The 20,270-nt window shown below is 37.7% G+C and overlaps 1 protein-coding gene across 4 annotated transcripts in view; it reads right to left on the bottom strand.

Annotated features, from left to right (window-relative positions):
* Positions 1-20,270, bottom strand: part of DMD (dystrophin) — a gene marked incomplete at both ends in the record, with an annotated part of 1,339,794 nt that overhangs the window by 794,865 nt on the left and 524,659 nt on the right. For all 4 annotated transcript variants that reach the window (XM_082008889.1, XM_082008891.1, XM_082008888.1 and 1 more), the window contains 2 exons: positions 5,184-5,359; positions 11,064-11,243. In XM_082008889.1, the coding sequence (XP_081865015.1) occupies positions 5,184-5,359; positions 11,064-11,243 (356 nt within the window). The remainder of the gene's footprint in view (positions 1-5,183; positions 5,360-11,063; positions 11,244-20,270) is intronic.

The following is a 20,270-nucleotide window of genomic DNA, read 5'->3' as shown; positions in this document are numbered from 1 at the left end:
CTTCCAAAGCACTTGGAAATGTAAAAATAAAAAACATTCTAGAAAGTTTGATGCTTCAATCTTAGCTAACTGTTGTTTCTCCTCAGCTAAGAAGCTGGAGACGACACTCTTACGCAGTCCATTAATGCAATATTCACAGAGTCGCCAAACTACTCTTTCTACCTCCTTAAAACTAAGCACATGGCAATTCACACTGCAGGTGCATCTTCCAAGTCATCCTCTAGTCTTTCTAAAAGATTTAAATCACAGGAAAACATATCTGGAGCGTAAACCTGGAGTACAAATATTTCCAAACTTGTGGCAATGGAGCCTGATGCATTTATTTCCAGCGGATTCTTTTACGGTAACAGTGCTGACTAAAGCTTGAGCACAGATGAAAGAAGCTAACAAAACCTGGAAGCGCTATTCACCATCTCAAAAAAGCCTCGACCCCCAATGTGTCTTCCCCAAAAATACCAGGCAAGAGCATGCAGTGTGTTGTACTGCAACTGCAGAAAGAAGCCGGAACAATCTGGTTATACACTTTCAGAAGCTTCTGGCAAGTATTCAGTAATTGCTAGATTTTTTTAATTAAACAAAAACTAATCAGTACAGAATCGTCAACTCTTAGTCATTAAGTGCTCCAGGAAGATTTTGAACATAAACACACACATACAATATAGAGCAATGTAGGAGAGGTAGGCTGAGAACCACCATTCTTCTAGTTTATTTCACAACCCAGAATCTATGCAGTACTATGGCTCTGTTTGTCCTTGGGTGTGGGTACAACTAAACATACACAAAACCCCCTGAAAGATCTTGCAGCCAACAATGCACCCAGAAAATAACTGACTGACTGTTTGGGAATACAACCATGAGGTTCTCCCAGCAAAAAAGCATTGATGAAAAAGGTGTCTAGTCACCAATGCACATAGACATTTTTGCTGAGCACCCAAATTTTAAGATGAGTTTTCTTCTCCCATTGTTATGTTTACGTTCAATACAAACTTATTATGCTGGAGAAAGACAACAACATACTGTTGAATGTATTAGTTTCTATGACTGCAATTTTATGTTTTAATAAAAATAGGCACAATAACCATTATTCTAAGCTGAAACTCCTTCCCCGAAGTTTCCTCTCAGTGTTTCTCTGAAGCTAGTCATTGACTGGTCCTCCCACTCTGGAACACCCTCTTGGGCTTTCTAGAGAGGAAAGGTATATAGCCTTTTTTTGGTTGTTTAGTTAGAAATGCCAAAAAAATTATCTAAGTGGAAAATGTTGCCTTCAGACAATAAAACCATCATTCAGCCTTCTGCCCAGCTGCAGACATTTCTAACATTGTTTACTTTGCACATTTGTATTGTAGGTCCACTCACAGGTATTCAGTGAATAGTCATATGGAACTAGTTCTCATATAATGGTACGATTGCATTGTTAAAACAAAACTAGGAGCGCCTGCACAGATAGCAATATTCCACCTAGTTAGATCATATTAAAGTGTATTAAACAATGAACTCCCTTCTTCCTGCTAGAATTCAGCTTGCTTTCCTACCAGATCAAAATAAAAATCTGATCTGTGCAGCAATGAAAAGGACTCTGATTTTAAGTACATTTAGGAAAACACAACTTATTCAATTATCCAAAGTCATCCTAGACAAAGACACAGCTACAGATTGTTTCAAGGTTTATATCTCGACTGTTATCCAAAAATAAAACAGAATGTATATGGTGAATGAATATCTTTTAGATAGCATTAAACATAAATTAACCCCCCTAGAAACCTAGCATGCAATGGTGAAAAACATTAACACTGTAAATTTGGTAGCAGATCTGCCAAGAATATAGCTGCAAGGAACCATAGTCTCCAATTTGATAATATATCCTACTTTTTGCACAAGGATCTATCAGAGTTATATATATCCTTGTTAGTTGTAATTCTTTAGACAGACAACAGATAAAACGCTTAAAGAATGTATAATTCTCAGTTGCTATGAAATGAGGTATTTCTGAACATAAGCAATTCCTATAATCTAGCTAATTTTCTGCCCGCCAGTAGCTTCTTCGCATGATGACTTAGAAGTCTGTACTCTGCTGTACCCTGCCAATTTTACTTCTGTATAAAGGCAAATCAAAAGAATATGAGCAAGAAAGAAAACAGACTAATATTACTGTTCTGGTTTTGGCTGGAATAGAGTTAATTTTCTTCATAGCAGCTATTATTTGATTCTGTTTTGGATTTGTGCTGAAAACAGTGTTGGTAATATAGGGATGTTTTAGTTATTGCTGAGCAGGTCTTACACAGAGTCAAAGCCTTTTCTGTTCCTCACACCACACTGCCAGTGAGTAGGCTGGGGGTGCACAAGAAGTTGGGAGGGGACACAGCTGGGACAGCTGATCCCAACTGACCAATGGGATATTCCATACCACACGGCATCATGCCCAGCATATAAAGCTGGGGGAAGAAGGAGGAAGGGAAGGATGATTGGAGTTACAGTATTTTGACTTCCCAAGTCACCATGGCACGTGATGGAGCCCTGCTTTCCTGGAGATGGCTGAACGCCTGCCTGTTGATGGGGAAGTAGTGGATGAATTCCTTATTTAGCTTTGCTTGTGCTCGAGGCTTTTGCTTTACCTGTTAAACTGTTTTTATCTCAACCAAGGAGTTTTCTCACTTTTACTATTCCGATTCTCTCCCCCATCCCACTTGGGGGAAAGTGATCATGTGGCTGTGTGGTGCCTTATTTGCTGACTGGGGTTAAACCATGACAATTACATACTTAGTAGCTGAGAAAGGAACTTCTGCTACAAATTGGTCTCCAATTTTATAACAATGCATAAGTATTTATAGCAACAAATTTCTTAAAGGACTCTAAAAACATAGGTTTAAAAAATCACCGTACTTCTTAGTTTTAACTAAGATAATGCTTTCCTTTGTAACAGGACACTCAATTTCACTTCCTTATAGCTACATCAAGTAAGATCGTTCCTAAAACATTGTTTGGAAAAAAACCGTGAAAAGTCTTAAAATAACAATTATTGAAACACTTTACAATTTCAGGGCAATCTTCAGTCTTAATTTTTCAATTTCAAAATTAAAAACACCAATATTTTCAAGGGAGGGACCATGCCTTAGCATAGGCTTATTCTTGCAAGACAACAGGGCCTTGATGCTGTTTGAGATCTTTGCATGTTACTACTGAAACATTAACAAGAATACTAATGCTTATAGTGTCTGTTAAGTAAAAACATTGCCATCTAACAATTCCTTAAACAAATTCAGGAATTGTAAATCTGGTGATAGTCATCGATATACATTATTTTGAGTGCTTGGGAATATATTAACTATATATATAACTATATATATTATTTTATATATATAGTTAATATATATAACAATAATATATATAATATATTATTGTTATATATATTAAATATATATATACACACACACACACATATATATATACACACACACACACACATATATATATACACACACATATATATATACACACACACATATATATATATATATATATATATATATATATATAACTCTCACTATTATTTAACAGATTCCAAATGAGGATCTGGAAAGTACACAGAATCACAGAACCATTAAGGTTGGAAAAGATCTTCAAGATCATCAAGTCCAACTGTTAACCCAACACCACCATGTCCCCTAAACCATGTCTCGAAGTGCCACGTCTACACATTTGTTTAACACCTCCAGCAATGGTGACTCCACCCCTTCCCTGGGCAGTCTGTTCCAATGTTTGGCCACTCTCTCAGTAAAGAAATTTTTCCTAATAGCCAATCTAAACCTCCCCTGGTGCAACTTGAGGCCATTTCCTCTCGTTCTATTGCTAGTTACTTGGGAGAAGAGACCAACACCCACATTGCCACAACCCCCTTTCAGGTAGTTGTAGAGAGCGATAAGGTCTCCCCTCAGCCTCCTCTTCTCCAGACTAAACAACTCCAGTTCCCTCAGATGCTCCTCATAAGACTTGTGCTCCAGACCCCTCACAATTAGACACAATTAATTCAATTTAGCTAACAAAGTTACTCAGTTTGTCTACGCACTTTCTATAGGAGGACTAGTTATCCAATTTAACAAAAAGGGGGTGAATCACTCTTCTTACATCATATATACAGCGTTCTTAAATAATGAGGCTAAACTAGAAACTTTACTTTTAGAATGGCTGAAGATAAATCCCACTTCAGATGCCTATGTACAAAAAAAGTGCCTCTAAATATCCATTTTTTCAATGACATACTCCTTCAATTTAAAAAGAAGTCAGATTTCTCCTATTCATGGTGTATGTCATTCTTCTTAGTAAGTTAAAGACTGTTTTACAAGAAAATAACTTATCATTGAAAACAGATTGAACTAAACAAAGATTTTCTATACAATTGAGACACTGAATGCAGTTTCACATTTCCTTCAGTCCTTGAATCTGTCACCTTGGAATTCCTATGTTTATCTTAATATCAAAAAAACATTTCCAAAACAAGCATTACAATGAGTGTTCGAAGACTAGCTTCTTAGCATCTTATTCAGAAATTTAGTACTTGAGCCAATTCTACTCAAACTCAGCAGAAATTTGTCTTGTGATGTTAGTAAATGTTCAGCATTAGTCTGAAATCCATTGTCACTTGTACTTTGAGTTACACAGGAAAAAATTTGAAAATAACGATACTGCGCAATTCACCAATTAACTCTGCTTCTTCAGAACTGTTATTTCTACTACTGACCCACAAGCCAGAAAGAATACAATTTGAACTTTAGCAACGAGGCAATATCTGCACTACTAGTATTCTATAAAAAAATTCTTTTTAAAGAATGTAAAAAGCTGAGAACTAATGGAATGCTTCTTGTCCTTCAAGTTTCAAGACTACAGTCAAGTAGGATCCCACCCAATGCCATACATAAGGACTTCTACTGACCATAATTACTATCACAATAGTATTGTCATAATGATTAAGATTCTATGCTGCAAAATAGTTGGACTAGAAGCACAAAAAAATCCACAACTCATCCTGAGTAAAGAAAGATAATAATCAATTGGTGCCTTAATAGAGAATAGAAGTATAATTTTTATCTCAAAAAAGTACACATCAAGCTATTGCAGTCAAACAACTATTCTTGCATTCTCATTGAAACTCTATCAGTATTCTCTCTCTGTCTCTTAATGATTCTCACCTCTTCCTAATTTCTGAATCCACAAGGAGTTGCCTCTTCTTGTGGGGTGGAGGTGGTGGGAGCTCCTCTTTAGCATGCTTAACCAGGATTTGTTCTCTTGTGGTCACCATAGTTACAGTTTCCATTACAGTTGTCTGTGTTAACGATGTCTGAGTGGTAGTGACAGCCTGCGAAATCTGTGAGAAATATTAAAACAGAGGTCACACATTGTTTGAAAGACTTCAGTAAAGACTCTTTGCAGTAGCAGTAGAAAATAATGAAAACCTTCTCCCCATCTGATCATAGGCTGACCTTCAGAAAAAAATAACACCATATGCAACTCAGATCAAATGGTTTTATATGACTCATACTGTGTGAACAAGGTATCTGCAGAAGTTAATATCAAAATCATAAAATATCTTAAACAGAATGAACTCATGGCTCCCTCTAAATCATGCTGAATGAAGAAATGAAATGAATGGTCCATTTTATGAGGGAATGAATGAGAGCAAATATATACAATGTTACTATTGTTTTATGTTACTCTGCCTCCATTCTGAAGATTTATTCTTTGAGAAGTAATGAAGGCATGGTAACGGCATCAAATTACCAATTGTTACCTTTTTTCAAAATTTTCAAACTAGAATGTAATTCATCACAACCTACTTGACCAAAAGAGCAGTTAGTTTTCTGTCAGGAAATCTTAAACTAGAAAACATGCATTAGAAACTAAATTAATTTTCATCAGTGTTATTCCATAATTAAAAAGTAATGTCAAGGGGTCATAACAGATACTAGTACACATAATCTGTGACACTGTAAACACTACCAATCTAATGCATTTAACTTTTGCATTTAACTATGGAAACAAAACCTTCGTACAGTTCAGCTGCATAAAAAGAAGGAATGATGAGAAATATTTTCTGCACATATTTACTTGAAAGTTACTGGTTATACATGTATTGCCCGTTTATATTTGTTTCCATATAACATCAAACCACAAACTTCCCACTTAAACATGGGCAGCTGTTCTTAAGTCCCTTAACTCATGAGAAATGGGTCACTTATTTTTTTGTCTTGTTTCTGTCAGATGATGGCTCGTTTGTCAAAATGCTCCAGTTACAGCTCCAATGACTACCTCACAGTTTAGAGGCAGTGAAATGGAAAAGGAAGAAGTTATACCAGGAGCAAGAAAAGCTGTGCACCAGAACAGCCCTGCTTCTTTGCTTATTGCCAATGTGCCAGAATTAGAAAGAATTTTCAATTCAGCGACAGGAATGCCAGTATCTAAAAGTCCATGAAACTATATACACACACAAAAATAATCTATTAGTTCTTGCATCAGAAACTCTGTAAGAGTATTGAGCTACCTTAGTTACTGAGAGATTCATGTTTCTGTAAACAGTGGAGAAGCAGCATAAACTAGAACTCCTTTTCCACAATACTTTCTTATATGGACAAGGAAAGGGGGATACTGTTAGCAACCAGCCTTTTCTCAGCGGGCAACACCAATAAAGCTAAAAAAACCTTGTAAAAAACCAAGTTCCTGCCAACATTGCTGAATCTGTCACATGGTCTTTAAAACAAAAAAGCCTTCCTGTTCTTTGTCCAGTGTGCCAGTGAAAGTGATGAGTAGGAAAATCCATTCGCACTGTAATTTTGGCAATTTTTCTTAGAGCAGTCAGCTCAATGCTATGTTTCCCTTTCTAGAAATGACCAGCTGTCTAGGCTTTAGAGCAGAATCCAGACTACTCAGAAGGCTACAAAATTAAGATTCAAAGAAGACTTTTTTAAATCTCTTGATTAATTATGTCAGTTGGAGTAAGCTGCTTGTGAACTGCAGGAACTTAGCTAACATGTGAACCACATAAATTTTTGGAGGAGAAAAACACCCAGTTGACTTTTTAATCACTACAACACTATGCATTAATACTCTTGTTTTAGTTCCCTCAAAAGATGTATTGACTTTGATATTTTCAACTACAGAAATCATGACAATAACAAGGAAATATTTCCATATAGTTTTACTAAAACTTTATACAGCATTCTTTTCAATTCTAATTTTAATTAATTTTATTTTGGGGCAGAAAGGAAAAGCAAATGAAAGCTTCTGAGGTCTAAGGTTCTGTGAAATTTGAGACTAACACCTGATGTCATCTTTCCCTGGGCTGACTCTGCAGCTAAGAACACTCCAAATAATTGTTTCCTCCTTATATGCAGTTTTGGGTACAGTCTCTCTTTCTTCTTCTCACAAAATTTTTATTACACTCTGTTTTATCCAAAAATCAATGATAGGATGATGTTTCTGACACTCAAGGTCATATCCTGTCGTGTTTCCATTTGCCAGTCAACACCAGGGTACAGTTTACAGTGAAGAAGGTGTAAAACAGAATAAACCACAGCTAGGGCACTTATATACAGGAGTAATAATTTCAGCTGGTGACTGGGAACTGTGCCTCAAAAGCAGGCAGTGCAATTACCATACGCTCAGAGCAGTCAAGTCACGATGCTATGGGGGGTAATGATTTACATGTCAAAACAGTAAAGAAGTATTTTTCATGCTTAATCAATGGGAACGGAGGTTAAATACTATACACTTCAAAAGCAGAATGGAGATGTGAATATGGAGTTCATAAACATTCTAATTAGAGAGTGGTTAAGACTAAAAGGTACTGAAGATTACACTGCAGTGTAACTGCAAGATGAAGTTGGTTCACATTTAAAGAGTGCACACGCTTTAGAGGGTAAAGGAAAATCCTTAAAAATTCAAGGAAGTACCAAAAGGAATTAGATTTTATTAGCTTCCCTAGCAAAAAAAACCCCAAAACAAAAACACAAAACCCAAACACACCTCTTAAATCTAATCACTGAAGTGGTATGTTAAATGTATTATTCAAAGATGGTCCAAATAATGACAGTATAGTTTCCTCATCCTTCTAAGTTCCTGACAAACAAATATGAATCTAAGAAGGGGTGATACAGTCCAGGCCTTCTAGAAAATTGTACGGAAAGTGCTAAGATGACTCACAAGGCTGCACCTTAAAAGGTTTTTAAAATACCATGCTTGCCTGCAGTTTCACATCAGCAAGCTCATCTTAGAAACATGTTAAAACTCATCTTTTTCCAGAGTGGATAAATTTAAATCTTTCTTTTCATCATCTACAGGCAAACATATGTACAATGTGTGTATAGCACTTCAGTCATTTTATTTCTCTTTTATACGGCAGCCTACCTTTAATGCCATCATTTATTACTGCCTTTGGAAGTGCCCTCAGTCCTGATAAACTCATAATTTCCTTAACACTCACTTTTGGAGCTGTCATCTGTTCTTTGATGAAATGTAGGTATGTGAGTGGGAAAGTTCAGATGAGGAATGGTGTTTTCATTAGTTTGGGAAGGTTTTCAGTAGAACATAGTGAAGCAAAATGAACTCACAAAAGGCGGGTTTAGAGTTTCTGAAAGTTATGCATCTACTCTAAGGAAGTTGTCCTTGTCCTTGTTTCCACTGTGTCGTCAACAAAGGAAAGCTGACATTTTCATGAAGAGGACAATCTGCTTTTTAAAAGGTTTCTCTCTTTCTCACCGTTGCCATCCACTCATTTGCAGCAGAAGCTTCAGCTATGAGTTCAGATTAGATGCTGAAATTCAGCAGCAATGAATTCAGTTAAATGTGGGAGGACTCACATTCTACTTTCTGCAATTTTCCTTTGGGATGTATAACTGTTTCCAATGTCTAGTTGGAGAATCAACTTTGAACAGAGGCCGAGGATGTCTTCCATTTAATTTCTTATTTTGTTAACAAGTTAGTAATTTAGTGACACTTCAGTAAGAGAGGGAGGGGAAATAACTAATGACAAACATGTAATTATGAAGCTACTATGAGAATTATTAATGAATGGAATAAAGTTCATTTTGAAGTCAATATCTAAGTTTGATAAATAAAATGTGTATTCTCTCAGAAACTTTAGTGAAAAATGTTGTATTTGTCACCCTCTTCCAACTCCCCTCCTCCCCAGTTCATGATTAGAGAGAAGAATTAGATCTTTTAGAGTCATTTTTTCCTTGCTGTCTAAATGTGTCAATGAACTCTGTAATGAATAAATGTATAAACCCCACTATCTTCCCTGCCTAGATGGAAACACGTGGCAAAAAGTACACCATCAGTATTTCATAGAGGACATATCTAAACTGTGTAACAGTGCCTTAGGAAGCGGTCCTTCAGTTAGTAATGAATGTGCAACGTCTCCCAAATTTTAAGCATTATGCCCACATATGGAGAGCATACCAACTCTGTGCCAAGCAAAGTAGCTTCTCCTTGGAGGAAAAGCTTATCAACTGAAGTGTGCTCCTATGATAAGGCAGTTACACTGTTTTGGGAATCCAAAGCATCTCCCACCTGTGCTGCTCTATGATATATGAATGTACAGCTTCAAGATCTCTCACTTCATGAGGAGGCTCTCTTTTCTGTAATCTAAGTTTCATTTTCAAAACTTGTATCTGCTTTTAGGACCGATCAACAATCTAAATAACTCTTAAACACTTTGAAATGACTTACTAACTTCTTAAGCAGCTGAAATTAAAAATGCATCTCTGGATTTTTCTCTGCATTGAAACAACATGTTTCCTACAGCAAATATACAAGGGTTACATAAAATTTTTGACTGTTATAAATGCTGTACACACAAACTGGTTTTGCCTTCTGTAACTAAGTGAAATTGTAACCTTTCCCCATTTTCTTCTCTTCTGTTCTCCCAAACTCATTTTTCCAGCTTCAGTTACACAAGAAACTGTATCATAGAGCAAATAAAAAGATTAGGGTATGAGTCGGAAGCAAGGTTATGGAGGGGTATTCAGGTCACTACAGGAAGTATGGCAGCTCTCATTTCCTTACCCAAACATAAGTTGGTAGAAGCGTTAGTATATAGCAACAAAAAGTGAAGCATGGTCAAGGGAAATTAATCAAACTGACCGGAGCTATGAGAGACCCTCGAGGGTCAGTCAGGACTGAGGCACATGCAGTAACATTCTGCTCTGTGTTATAATTAAGAAGTCTTAATGTCCATTTCCATTGCACCAGTCATACAATGATAGCACAAACGTAACTCAGTGTTAATGAGATAATGGAATGGAAAAAAAGTGAGCTGATTTGGGTTTAAATCAAGTAAGAAAGACATGCTGACAGATGGCTAGGAAAAAGATGGTTATGTTTTCAGTACTCATTTTTGTTATCTGGTTTAAAAAATGTGAAACTTTAAAACCTCAATTTCTTTTTTAATATATTACAGTTAACATAAAGGAGCTGGGCAAAATAATAGTGGATTATACTCTTTTTTCATTGGAATTTTGGCTACATGTATGGATTGATTTCTTTATTTTACCAAGAAACTTCTCTTTGTATGGCCTCTCTTTTTAATCTGTAAATCAGCATAACATAAGCAGAAGTAAAACAGTCATCTATTATAAACGTTCACTCTTGAAAAGAAATAAAAATAATTTCTCTTTAGCCAGCAAACCATTCTTACACTAATTTCAGACTAAGTGTTGTTCCACAGAGACAGCCATAAAAACAGCACACTTGAAGTGATCAACTATTATAGGTTAAAAATAAATTAACTAGAAAGAGTATTTTTATTCTGGATCCTATCATCCCTGAAAATGTATTTAACAACCCAAGAAAGTAATCAACCCTTTAAAGAGAGGTCAAAAACTAAAGAGATAAATAAAATTCTGGAAATAATACTACAGTTGTATTATGTTGTCCTAAAAATAAAATACGTCTTAAGGAATCATACAGGGAAAAAATTTAAAACAATATGAAAAACAGCACCAAAACTATTTCAAGCATTTGAGTGGCAAAGGATTTGGCTGTCACCAACTGACAAAATAAAGGTTTTAACAAACCTGTTTAGAATTGCTCTCCACCTTCTGCACAAGGTTATCCCAGCGCTGGGCAACATTTTCGAGATGACTTTCCAGCTTTTGAGCCACTGTTTTATTCTTCACAGCTACAAGGAGGTCTTGGCTGAGTGACTTAAGCTTACCCATCATTTGCCTTTTCATTTCTAGGTCTCCTTTTATGATCTGTTAAACAAAGTAACAGCAGGAAAAACAGTAATTCATACAGGGGGGAAAAAAACAAACAACAAAAAATGAAAAAACTTTGAAGAAAATTCCTAAATGGAGCATCATAAAGAACCAAGAATGCGTAAGGGCATTTCATACAACCTCCTATACTTCTGTGGTGGTGTTACTGTAAAACTGCTGGCAGAGCTGACATAGTGGAATAGAGACATTGCACTTCACAAAGCAATATAACATGGCAGGTGGAGCAACTCCAGACATCACAGCATGCCTCAGGTGGTGACATAAATCAAAAAGCTAACAGCTGTGTGACATTAAGAACCTTAAAACTGCACTAACGTTAACAACTATATCAACATTTCAAACAACATGTCTTTAAAGCTTTGTTGTACTTTATCATATATTGCGTATTAAAACTCACCAGGAAAAATCTGTTTTCTAGAAAAATAGTATTTGATCCCAAACCAGGATAAACAAACAAAAGAAAGAAAGCTCAAAGAAAATAAGCTTGGTTTTGTTCTGAAGAATCATATATTTTTCATCTTCCTCGGATCTCAGCAGGCTGCAGTAGCTTCCCAGGAGCAAGCCACCATACAACTAGAACTCATGGATGCTAACAGAAAAGGAGAAATCTACAGTATTCACATCTCTACTGCAGTAAACTGCCAAAGGATCTTGAAACTTCTGAGATCTATACATGCAAACTTCTCTATGAAGTAGGCTCTTCACATATCCAAGATTCATCCACAGCTCCCGTTCTGACCTAGGTTTATTTTTGAATGCCTCCACTGGTTTACTCCACTGATTTTCATACCTTAAGCATTCATTCTCTACACCCTAATCTGTGCTAACCATGGCCAAATTTTGAACCCTTTATGCAGCTGAGGTTTGCAATCTAATCCCCAAAGCATGAAAGGAATAATTAAAGAAATAATTAGACAAGAGAATGTAGTCTACATATACTTTCCTGTAGCCATATAATCCAAAATTGTAATCTAAAATACAGCTCAGTAGAAGAAAGATTTGTAGTCTTTGTAATCAGTACGCTTTCCATTCAGATGTGGTTTGAAACATCATAATTACCAATGTTAGATATTATTAATATAATAACTTAAATTGACATGTCCCTAAGAGAAAGCAGCTAACACACCTTATATTTAAGAATCTGCTTACAAAGTAGCAGATTTAACAGAGGGAGAAGACTAGATGTAAAATAATTTACCATATTAAAATTTCAAGGATTGCTATATTTGAAATTTTTTTTCTACAGTGTCAGAAAAAGCTCATGTGAAAGCCACCACATACAATGACTGAAATAATAAAAATGGTACCCTACGAGACATGATTAGTGAATTCTGAACAGCAGCATTTTATTTCCAACCTCTACAGCTCAAACAGCTGTATAATATACAGATGGGTTCAGCATCAGTTCCAGATACATGGAGCACAATCAATAAGTGAAACACTACAAAGAGAAAGATGTTAAAACTTTCTATATCAAAGGTACCACTCACTACTACCTAATATGCTTTTGTGATAGCTACAGTTAACCTGTAAAAATATACTGGGGGACTTTGTTTTCATATTTCCTTACTGAAAACCTATCAATGTCCTACCATAACCAATAATATGCTCTATGGCTGTTTTTTTTTCCAGTACGAGCATAGACCTAAAATACTAATGAGCTAGCAACAAAATATGTAATTTACCAATCTGCAAGAGAATAAATGTACTGTTTGCTTTCTGAAATTAATTATAACTCACTCATTACTTCTCTCGAGCGCATTACTGTAAACTCCAATATTTTAACATTATACAGTGGTTTCCTTATTTGTTGGTAACATGCATCTACTAGTTGTTTTTTGTTTTCAAGTTTTTAATTATTGCTGTTTTTCTTTTCCTCAATCATGACCAAAAACTTTCTTTGCTGGTTGAAATATTCTAATCAGCAACATCTGTGCTGTGGTTTCAGACATATATAGACCTAAATCTTGTATACCTTTGCAGTAGATACCAACACGTTTTACAAAGAATCACCTTCATTCTACAGGCTGCAAAACTTAGGCACAGGACATGAAAACAACCTCTCAAGCCTGAGCCATAAGTGACAGCAACATTTCGCCTCAGTCTGTCCACTTCTACATTCTCAGTGCATCACATCCTCCAGCTTAGTCCATACTCTGTGTCACTCTCTGTGACTCTACGTATGTGTAAGAATTCAGAGACAATTATAGTGACAGTGAATAAAAGATAGGTGGAAAATTACACCCCCCCCAGTTGTTTTAAGGAAATATTTTTTGAACTAGAGCAACTACCCATCAACATCAGAAAAAAAAAAAAAGAAGAAAAGTCAGTATTAATACATACACAAAATAGTAAAGCCTAAACAGTTTTTCTGACCTTTAGACTAAGCAGACCCCAGAAGAGAGTTAATGACAAAGGAGCTAAATGTTCACATACAAATCGTGAGTGAATCCTCTGAAACGAGCCACTTGAGATTATTAAAACACAAGAATTTCTTGCAAAAAAACAGTTTAATCTGAACAAAAATTTTTACAAATAGATCTTACAGGTACAGGGTATAAATTAAGAAGAAATCTAACTGACTTGATACATTTTTAACGCAATGTTAGAACTGGGTTAATCGCTGCACTTACCAAAAATATATATTTTACCCATTCATTTCAATAACAATGAAAACGTGACTGCTAAAGCTGAGGGAAAAAGAGGGACATCATCTGTACTGGGTTCACAAGGCATGATTTTGGCAGCAGGGGGGCTGCAAGGGTGGTTTCTGTGAGAAGGCACCAGGGGCTGCCCCTATGTCAGGTAGAACCAGCTCCAGACAGCTCCAAAACAGACCCACCACTGCCCAAAGCTGAGCCCATCAGTGACTCTGGTGGTGCATCTCTGAAAATACCATTAAGAGAGAGTAAGAAATGCTGCATGGCAGCTGTAAGAGAGAGGAGTGAGAAAAACATGAGAGAAACAACTCTGCAGACATCAAGGTCAGAGAAGGAGAGGGAGGAGGTACTCCAGGAGCTGGAGCAGAGATTCCCCTAAAGCCCATGGTGAAGACCATGGTGATGCAGGTTGTCCATCTGCAGCCCATGGAGGACCCCACACCAGAGTAGGTGGATGTGCCTGAAGGAAACTGTGACCCTGTGGAAACCCTGTGCTGGAGCAGGGTCCTGGCAGGAGCTGTGGCTTTGTGGAGAGGAGCCCGTTTTGGAGCAGGTGTTCTGGCAGGACCTGTGACCCCATGGGGGACCCATCCTGGAACAGTCTGTTCCTGAAGAACTGTACCCCGTGTAAATGGCCCAGGCTCAAGCAGTTTGTGAAGAACTGCAGCCTGTGGGAAGGATGCACGTTGCAGCAGTTCATGAAGGACTGTCTCCTGCGGATGGGACCTCACACTGGAGCAGGGAACAATTGAGAAGAGGAAGTTGCAGCAGAGACAAAGCGTTATGAACCACAACCCCTGTTCCCCGTCCCCCTGCGCTGCTCGGGGGGAGGAAGCAAAGAAGTCGAGTGAAGTTGAGCCTGGGAAGAGAGAGGGAGGGGGGAAGCTGTTTGTATTTAAAATGTTTTAACTTGCCTCCTTCTCTCAGTTTGGGAGAATCACATCTGAGAAATAATCTACAGAGAACTAATATTTGTTAATAACGGTGAGCCTGCAGTCAAATCATTAGAAAGGAGCACATTTTGGTGAAATGCTTTTTTATACTAAGTCAAATAATCAGGCTGCAAAACCTTGCAGCAATCCTAGAATCCTAGAAATTTCTACACAGGAATCCATGTATGGAAATTTTGGTTCAGGAACAATCACAATCTTTCTGCTTACTCAAATTCTTTATTACTGTCTGAAAATATATGCATACCGACTACCGACTACCAGTTTAACAAATGTTGGTAAATGAAAGGTTACTTTTAAACAGCAATAGTGCTCATTATCAGAAATCCTGTCTTAACTAAAATTAACAGTGTATTTCCTCCCACTTGAGAAACGTGACAGAAAATTACTGTGGAGAAGACACTGATGTATTTCTGCATCAGCAAGCAGTACTTAAATCCCGATTTCTTCAAAAGTATCCTGAACTGCAAATATGCATAAAAATTATCAGTTGCTCTTTTTTATTTTACCTTCTATTTGTTACTATGTGATGTAATGATTAATGTGATGTAAAAGTCAACATTTTTTCATACTGTGAACAGCATCTCAACAGACCTATTTCACTTCAGGCACTTTAGAAAGCTTCGGACCTTGTAGGAGTGTTGCAGAATTTCAAATGAACAGTCATAATGCTAAATGGTTTAGTAAAACACCTTCAGAAATTTCCTTCAGGCTTAAGAGACTGAAATCTGGCTAAAGAGTATGACCTTAATCTTGCCAAGTTGTGCGTATAAGAGACAGGAAAAATAAGCTCAAAGCTCTTATGATGTAACATGATACCAAACCTAAATTTTTTAAAATCTAAACAGGATGAATACTGTAATTTCCTGCTGGAAACGATTAGACAGCTGAGGAATATAAACATTTTTATATTAGTAGAAGAACGGATGTTTATTGCCTCACAGACTCACCTTTACAATTCTAGAACAAGCTGGACTGATTATAGAGGTCATCTTTCATGACAGCTTCTTCAGTACTCCATCGAAACACATCTTTATGGCCAAAATGCCATATGCCAAAAGACAGGCATGATTTGCATGTCAGGGTCAGGATACCATAATTCCATTTTTCCCTATTTCTAAAAACCAGTCCAAGAGTAGAAGAACATATTCCCTAAGAAGAATTTTCATGTGGGTATTGCATTAATATTCTCCATAAAATTCTCCATGATTCAGAGAAGACTAAAATAGTAAATGTGCATCCACAAAACTCCTGACAATTTGGAATTGTGTGAAGGTAAAAATGCATATTCACTGGAATTTGGAGATGACTGGTACTAGGTCTAAAACCTGACAGAAAACTTCCAAAAGTAGAAAATATTTTTTGGCTACAAATCAAAAAGACTGAAGACGAAGTGTTTCTCCAGCATAAGATCAACATTTAAATATCTAAACGATTGTATTATGGGTCAGCTGTTTCTAAAAACATCAAAGTTATTCATGTGCAAAAAGAATTAAGTTGCTATTAATAAACACGTTCTGTCAAGGATGACATGATTCTCAGTGAGGTTCAGGGGGGATGGAAGAATCACTTTATTTACTCTGGTGATCAAACATTCAGTTTCATGAAAGACCATCAACACTTCCATGCGAGTAATGCTTAACAATTTAAGCTGGCAACATAACTAACTTCATAAGATTCTGTATTTATTTCATTAACCAAATTTATGAAAATACTACTAAAGGAAAGTATTTCCTTCTTCACATCATATTTCCAATCAATTCTGAAAGGTACCAAAACTGGTCTTACCCTTAACACTTTGAAACCATTAATAGCTTGCTACTTCACAATTTGTGATAAATATTTCAACACCCAGTTCCTATCTCCTCCAGCAACTTGCTGAAATCCACAAGTACTAATTTATTGAATAAATCTGATTTTCTTGCCATAAATTTTTCTTCATGAAGGTACTCTAAAGCGTCCTGAGTTGCCTCTAATTCATTATACATTAATAAAAACCTGTCTTGAAGTCGACTTCAGGATTGCTTGCATGTTAGATTACTAGAATTTCCAAGAAGCATCTACACTGAGACAACCGACTACATGAAGAGTTCCTTTCCTTTACAAAGAAAATTACTTAATCTTAAGTAATCTTTAATCAAAATCCAAGTATGTGCTTCTAAATATATGTTTTTATTACCCCCTAAAGAGTTATAGAAGAAGGAAAAGAAAAACAAGGAAAAATAAGGGAGTGTAGTAGCGTAATTAGAGTTTCTTAAGATTATGCTGACAATCATACTTTGGGGTCTTGAATTTGGGGAAAAAAGAAAATCAACAAATATTAGCTTCCTATTCATTTTACGAATCAACAGGAACATTTACCATTAATTCTGGACCAGCTGCAACATAGTTATGAATTAAACAATCAAGCTGTAAGAATTTTATTTTTTTTAAAGAAAAAACCCTATACATTTGTACATGTGAGGATAAAACATAATAAATTTTAAAAACATCACAGTTACTTAAACTGTACAAACAACATGGTATTTTTATTGACCAAAAGCCCAAATGTTTCTACTTTTAATACAGATGGCTGAGGACATAAATTCTAAAATAATTTTTAAATATCTGAGGTTAATCCTAGTGTATAACCAAATAGGTAGTAATAACTTGCATATTTTTCATGCCTGAAAATTCTAGTATACAAATTGTAATACCAAGTCTTGAAATAATGCCTAGGGCAATTTTTCTCCTCTATTTGACTAAACAAATAATAATAGTTTTGTTTAAACAGAAGATTACCAATAAAGTTCATATTTACAGCAATACTAATTTACCTAATTTAACAAAAGCATGAACATGAATGTTTCCTTTCCTCTAAATGTATAGTCATTGTTACATACAAAAATAACACATACCTTACCATTTTCTTTACAAAGATCCTAATGCTATAAAACCATTTGCAAGTCTAGACTGTGACAAGTTTTCCGCCTCTACAGACAAAGCATCTTTCCAGGGCAATCAGACCTAAATTCCCACCTTAAAGATGATGCACAGTAGCGTATTTTCTGAGGACGTGTTGAAAAAGGTGCATTTTGTGTAACTAGATTCCCAAAATACAGCTGAAATATAGCTGTGAAGTAATACTAATGTCAACATTTCACAACTTTTGTGTCTTTAGCTTTTTCAAGGAATGTATAATAGGTTTTACTATATGAGAAGTACTTGCTCATATGCACGTCTTTCTACATACATATACTCAGTCTCACACACACAGCTCCGAGAGGAAGTAGGAAGATTAAGGAGCATGAGGGAGCATGAGACTGAGATGGACTCATGCAACCATGCTCTGCCCGCCCTGAGACAGAAACAGGAACAGCCATCAGAAAAAACCTCACAAGATTAAGGGGATCCTGTATCCTGCACCCATCAGGCTGAAGGCAGTAGCTTAAAGGAAAGGAACGATTGGAGGCAAGTCCATGCTTGGGGTGGCAGATGAACCCCCTCCTTGCCCAACTCGCCTTCGCCGGTGCCTCTGTACAAGAGGTATGAGGCTCTGGGTGTGGAAGGCCAGTCCACAGATGATGTGGATGATGGTCCATCTACACCAGAGGTGCTGCATGGTCAGAAAGGCCTACCCCCTGTATCACAGCCACCTCCACAAGAAAGAAAAGACAGGTTATAGTTGTAGGCAACTCCCTTCTGAGGGGAACAGAGGGTCCAATATGCCAGACAGATCCTTCTCTTAGGGAATCTGCAGGAACCCCTGGGACCCAGGTTAAGGACATCACTAGGAAACTTCCCAGCCTGGTGCGGCCCTCGGACTATTACCCACTACTGATCTCCCATGTGGGTGGCAATGAAGCTACAACGCATAGTCCAAGGGTGATCAAAAGAGATTTCAGGGCCTTGGGACAGTTGGTAAGGGAATCTGGAGCGCAGGTTATTTTTTCCTCTCTCCTTCCAGTTACAGGCAGAGACATTGGAAGAAAGAGACAGACAGACTCAGTCTATTAACACACGGCTCCATGACTGGCATTACTGCTACAATTTTTTGGTTTTTTTGATAATGTGGTGGACTACATGGCACTAGGCTTGCTGGGGTCAGATGGGATTTACCTTTCTCAAAGGAGGAAGAGGGTCTTTGCTCACAAGCGAGCAGGTTTTATTGACAGGGCTTTAAACTAGACTTGAAGTGGGAGGCCGATAATAGGCTTACCCATGACAAGCTGTGGGATGACACGCAAGGGTTAGAGGCATCGGATGCTAGCGAGGCCCCTCAGCCTGCTGCACCAGTGAATAGACCTCAAAGGAACTAAGAAGTCTTCAGCTAAACTGCCTCTACACCAGTGCACGCAGCATGGGCAACAAAGAGGAGGAGCTGGAAGCCACCATCCTGCTAGAAAGCTATGACCTGGTTGCCATTATTGAAACTTGGTGTGACGAATCCCATGACTAGCGTGCGGCTATCAGTGGCTATAGGCGGTTTGGAAGGGACAAGTGAGGAAGGAAGGGTGGAGGCATTGTCCTCTATGTCAAGAAATGGATAGTGTTTGAAGAGCTGTTTCTGAAGAATAGCCATGAGCAGGTTGAAAGCTTATGGGTAAGTATCAGGGACCAAGGCAAGAAAGGGAACCTTGTGGTTGGTGTCTACTACAGGCCACACAGTGGGAGTCTATTGACAACGGCTTCTCACTACACGAGGCATCATGCTTGCAGGCTCTCGTCCTGCTGGGGGACTTCAAGTGCCCCGACACCTGCTGGAAAAGTAGCATGGTGAGCTGTAGGCAATCCAGGAGACTCCTGGAGCGCATGGAGGATAACTTCTTAAGCCAGGTAATAGCCCTACCAGAAGGGATGCCATACTGGACCTGTTGGTCACCAACACATGAGCTAATTGGTGACATCAAGTTTGGAGGCAGCTTGAGCTGCAGTGATCATGCTCTTGGTGGAGTTCACAGTCCTGAGGGATACGGGTCAGGTGAAGAGTAAAGTCAGGACCCTGAGTTTTCGGAAAGCAAACTTCCAGCTCTTCAGGGAGTTAGTCAGTCAAACACCCTGGGAAACTGCCCTCAGGGACAAGGGAGCAGAACAGAGCTGGCAGATCTTTAAGGATGCTTTCCATAGAGCACAAGACCTCTCAATCCCCAGGTGTAAGAATGCAGGAATGGAAGGCAAGAGGCCGGCATGGATGAGTCAAGACCTGATGAGCAAACTAAAAGGTAAGAAGAAAATGTACAAGCAGTGGGAACAGGGGCAGGTGTCCTGGGATGAGCACAGGGACGCTACCTCAACGACTTCTTTGCCTCAGTCTTCACTGACAACCTCTCTTCCCACACCTCTTGAGTGCATGGACCGCAAGAGTGGGGACTGGAGGAGCAAAGTCCCTCCTACTTTAAGAGAAGATTATGTTC

The sequence above is a fragment of the Phaethon aethereus genome, assembly GCF_964289735.1.
Source record: "Phaethon aethereus genome assembly, chromosome: 1".
In the NCBI taxonomy this organism is placed as follows: domain Eukaryota; kingdom Metazoa; phylum Chordata; class Aves; order Phaethontiformes; family Phaethontidae; genus Phaethon; species Phaethon aethereus.
Note: the sequence above shows the minus strand (reverse complement) of the source record. Positions and strands in the feature narration are given on the sequence as shown.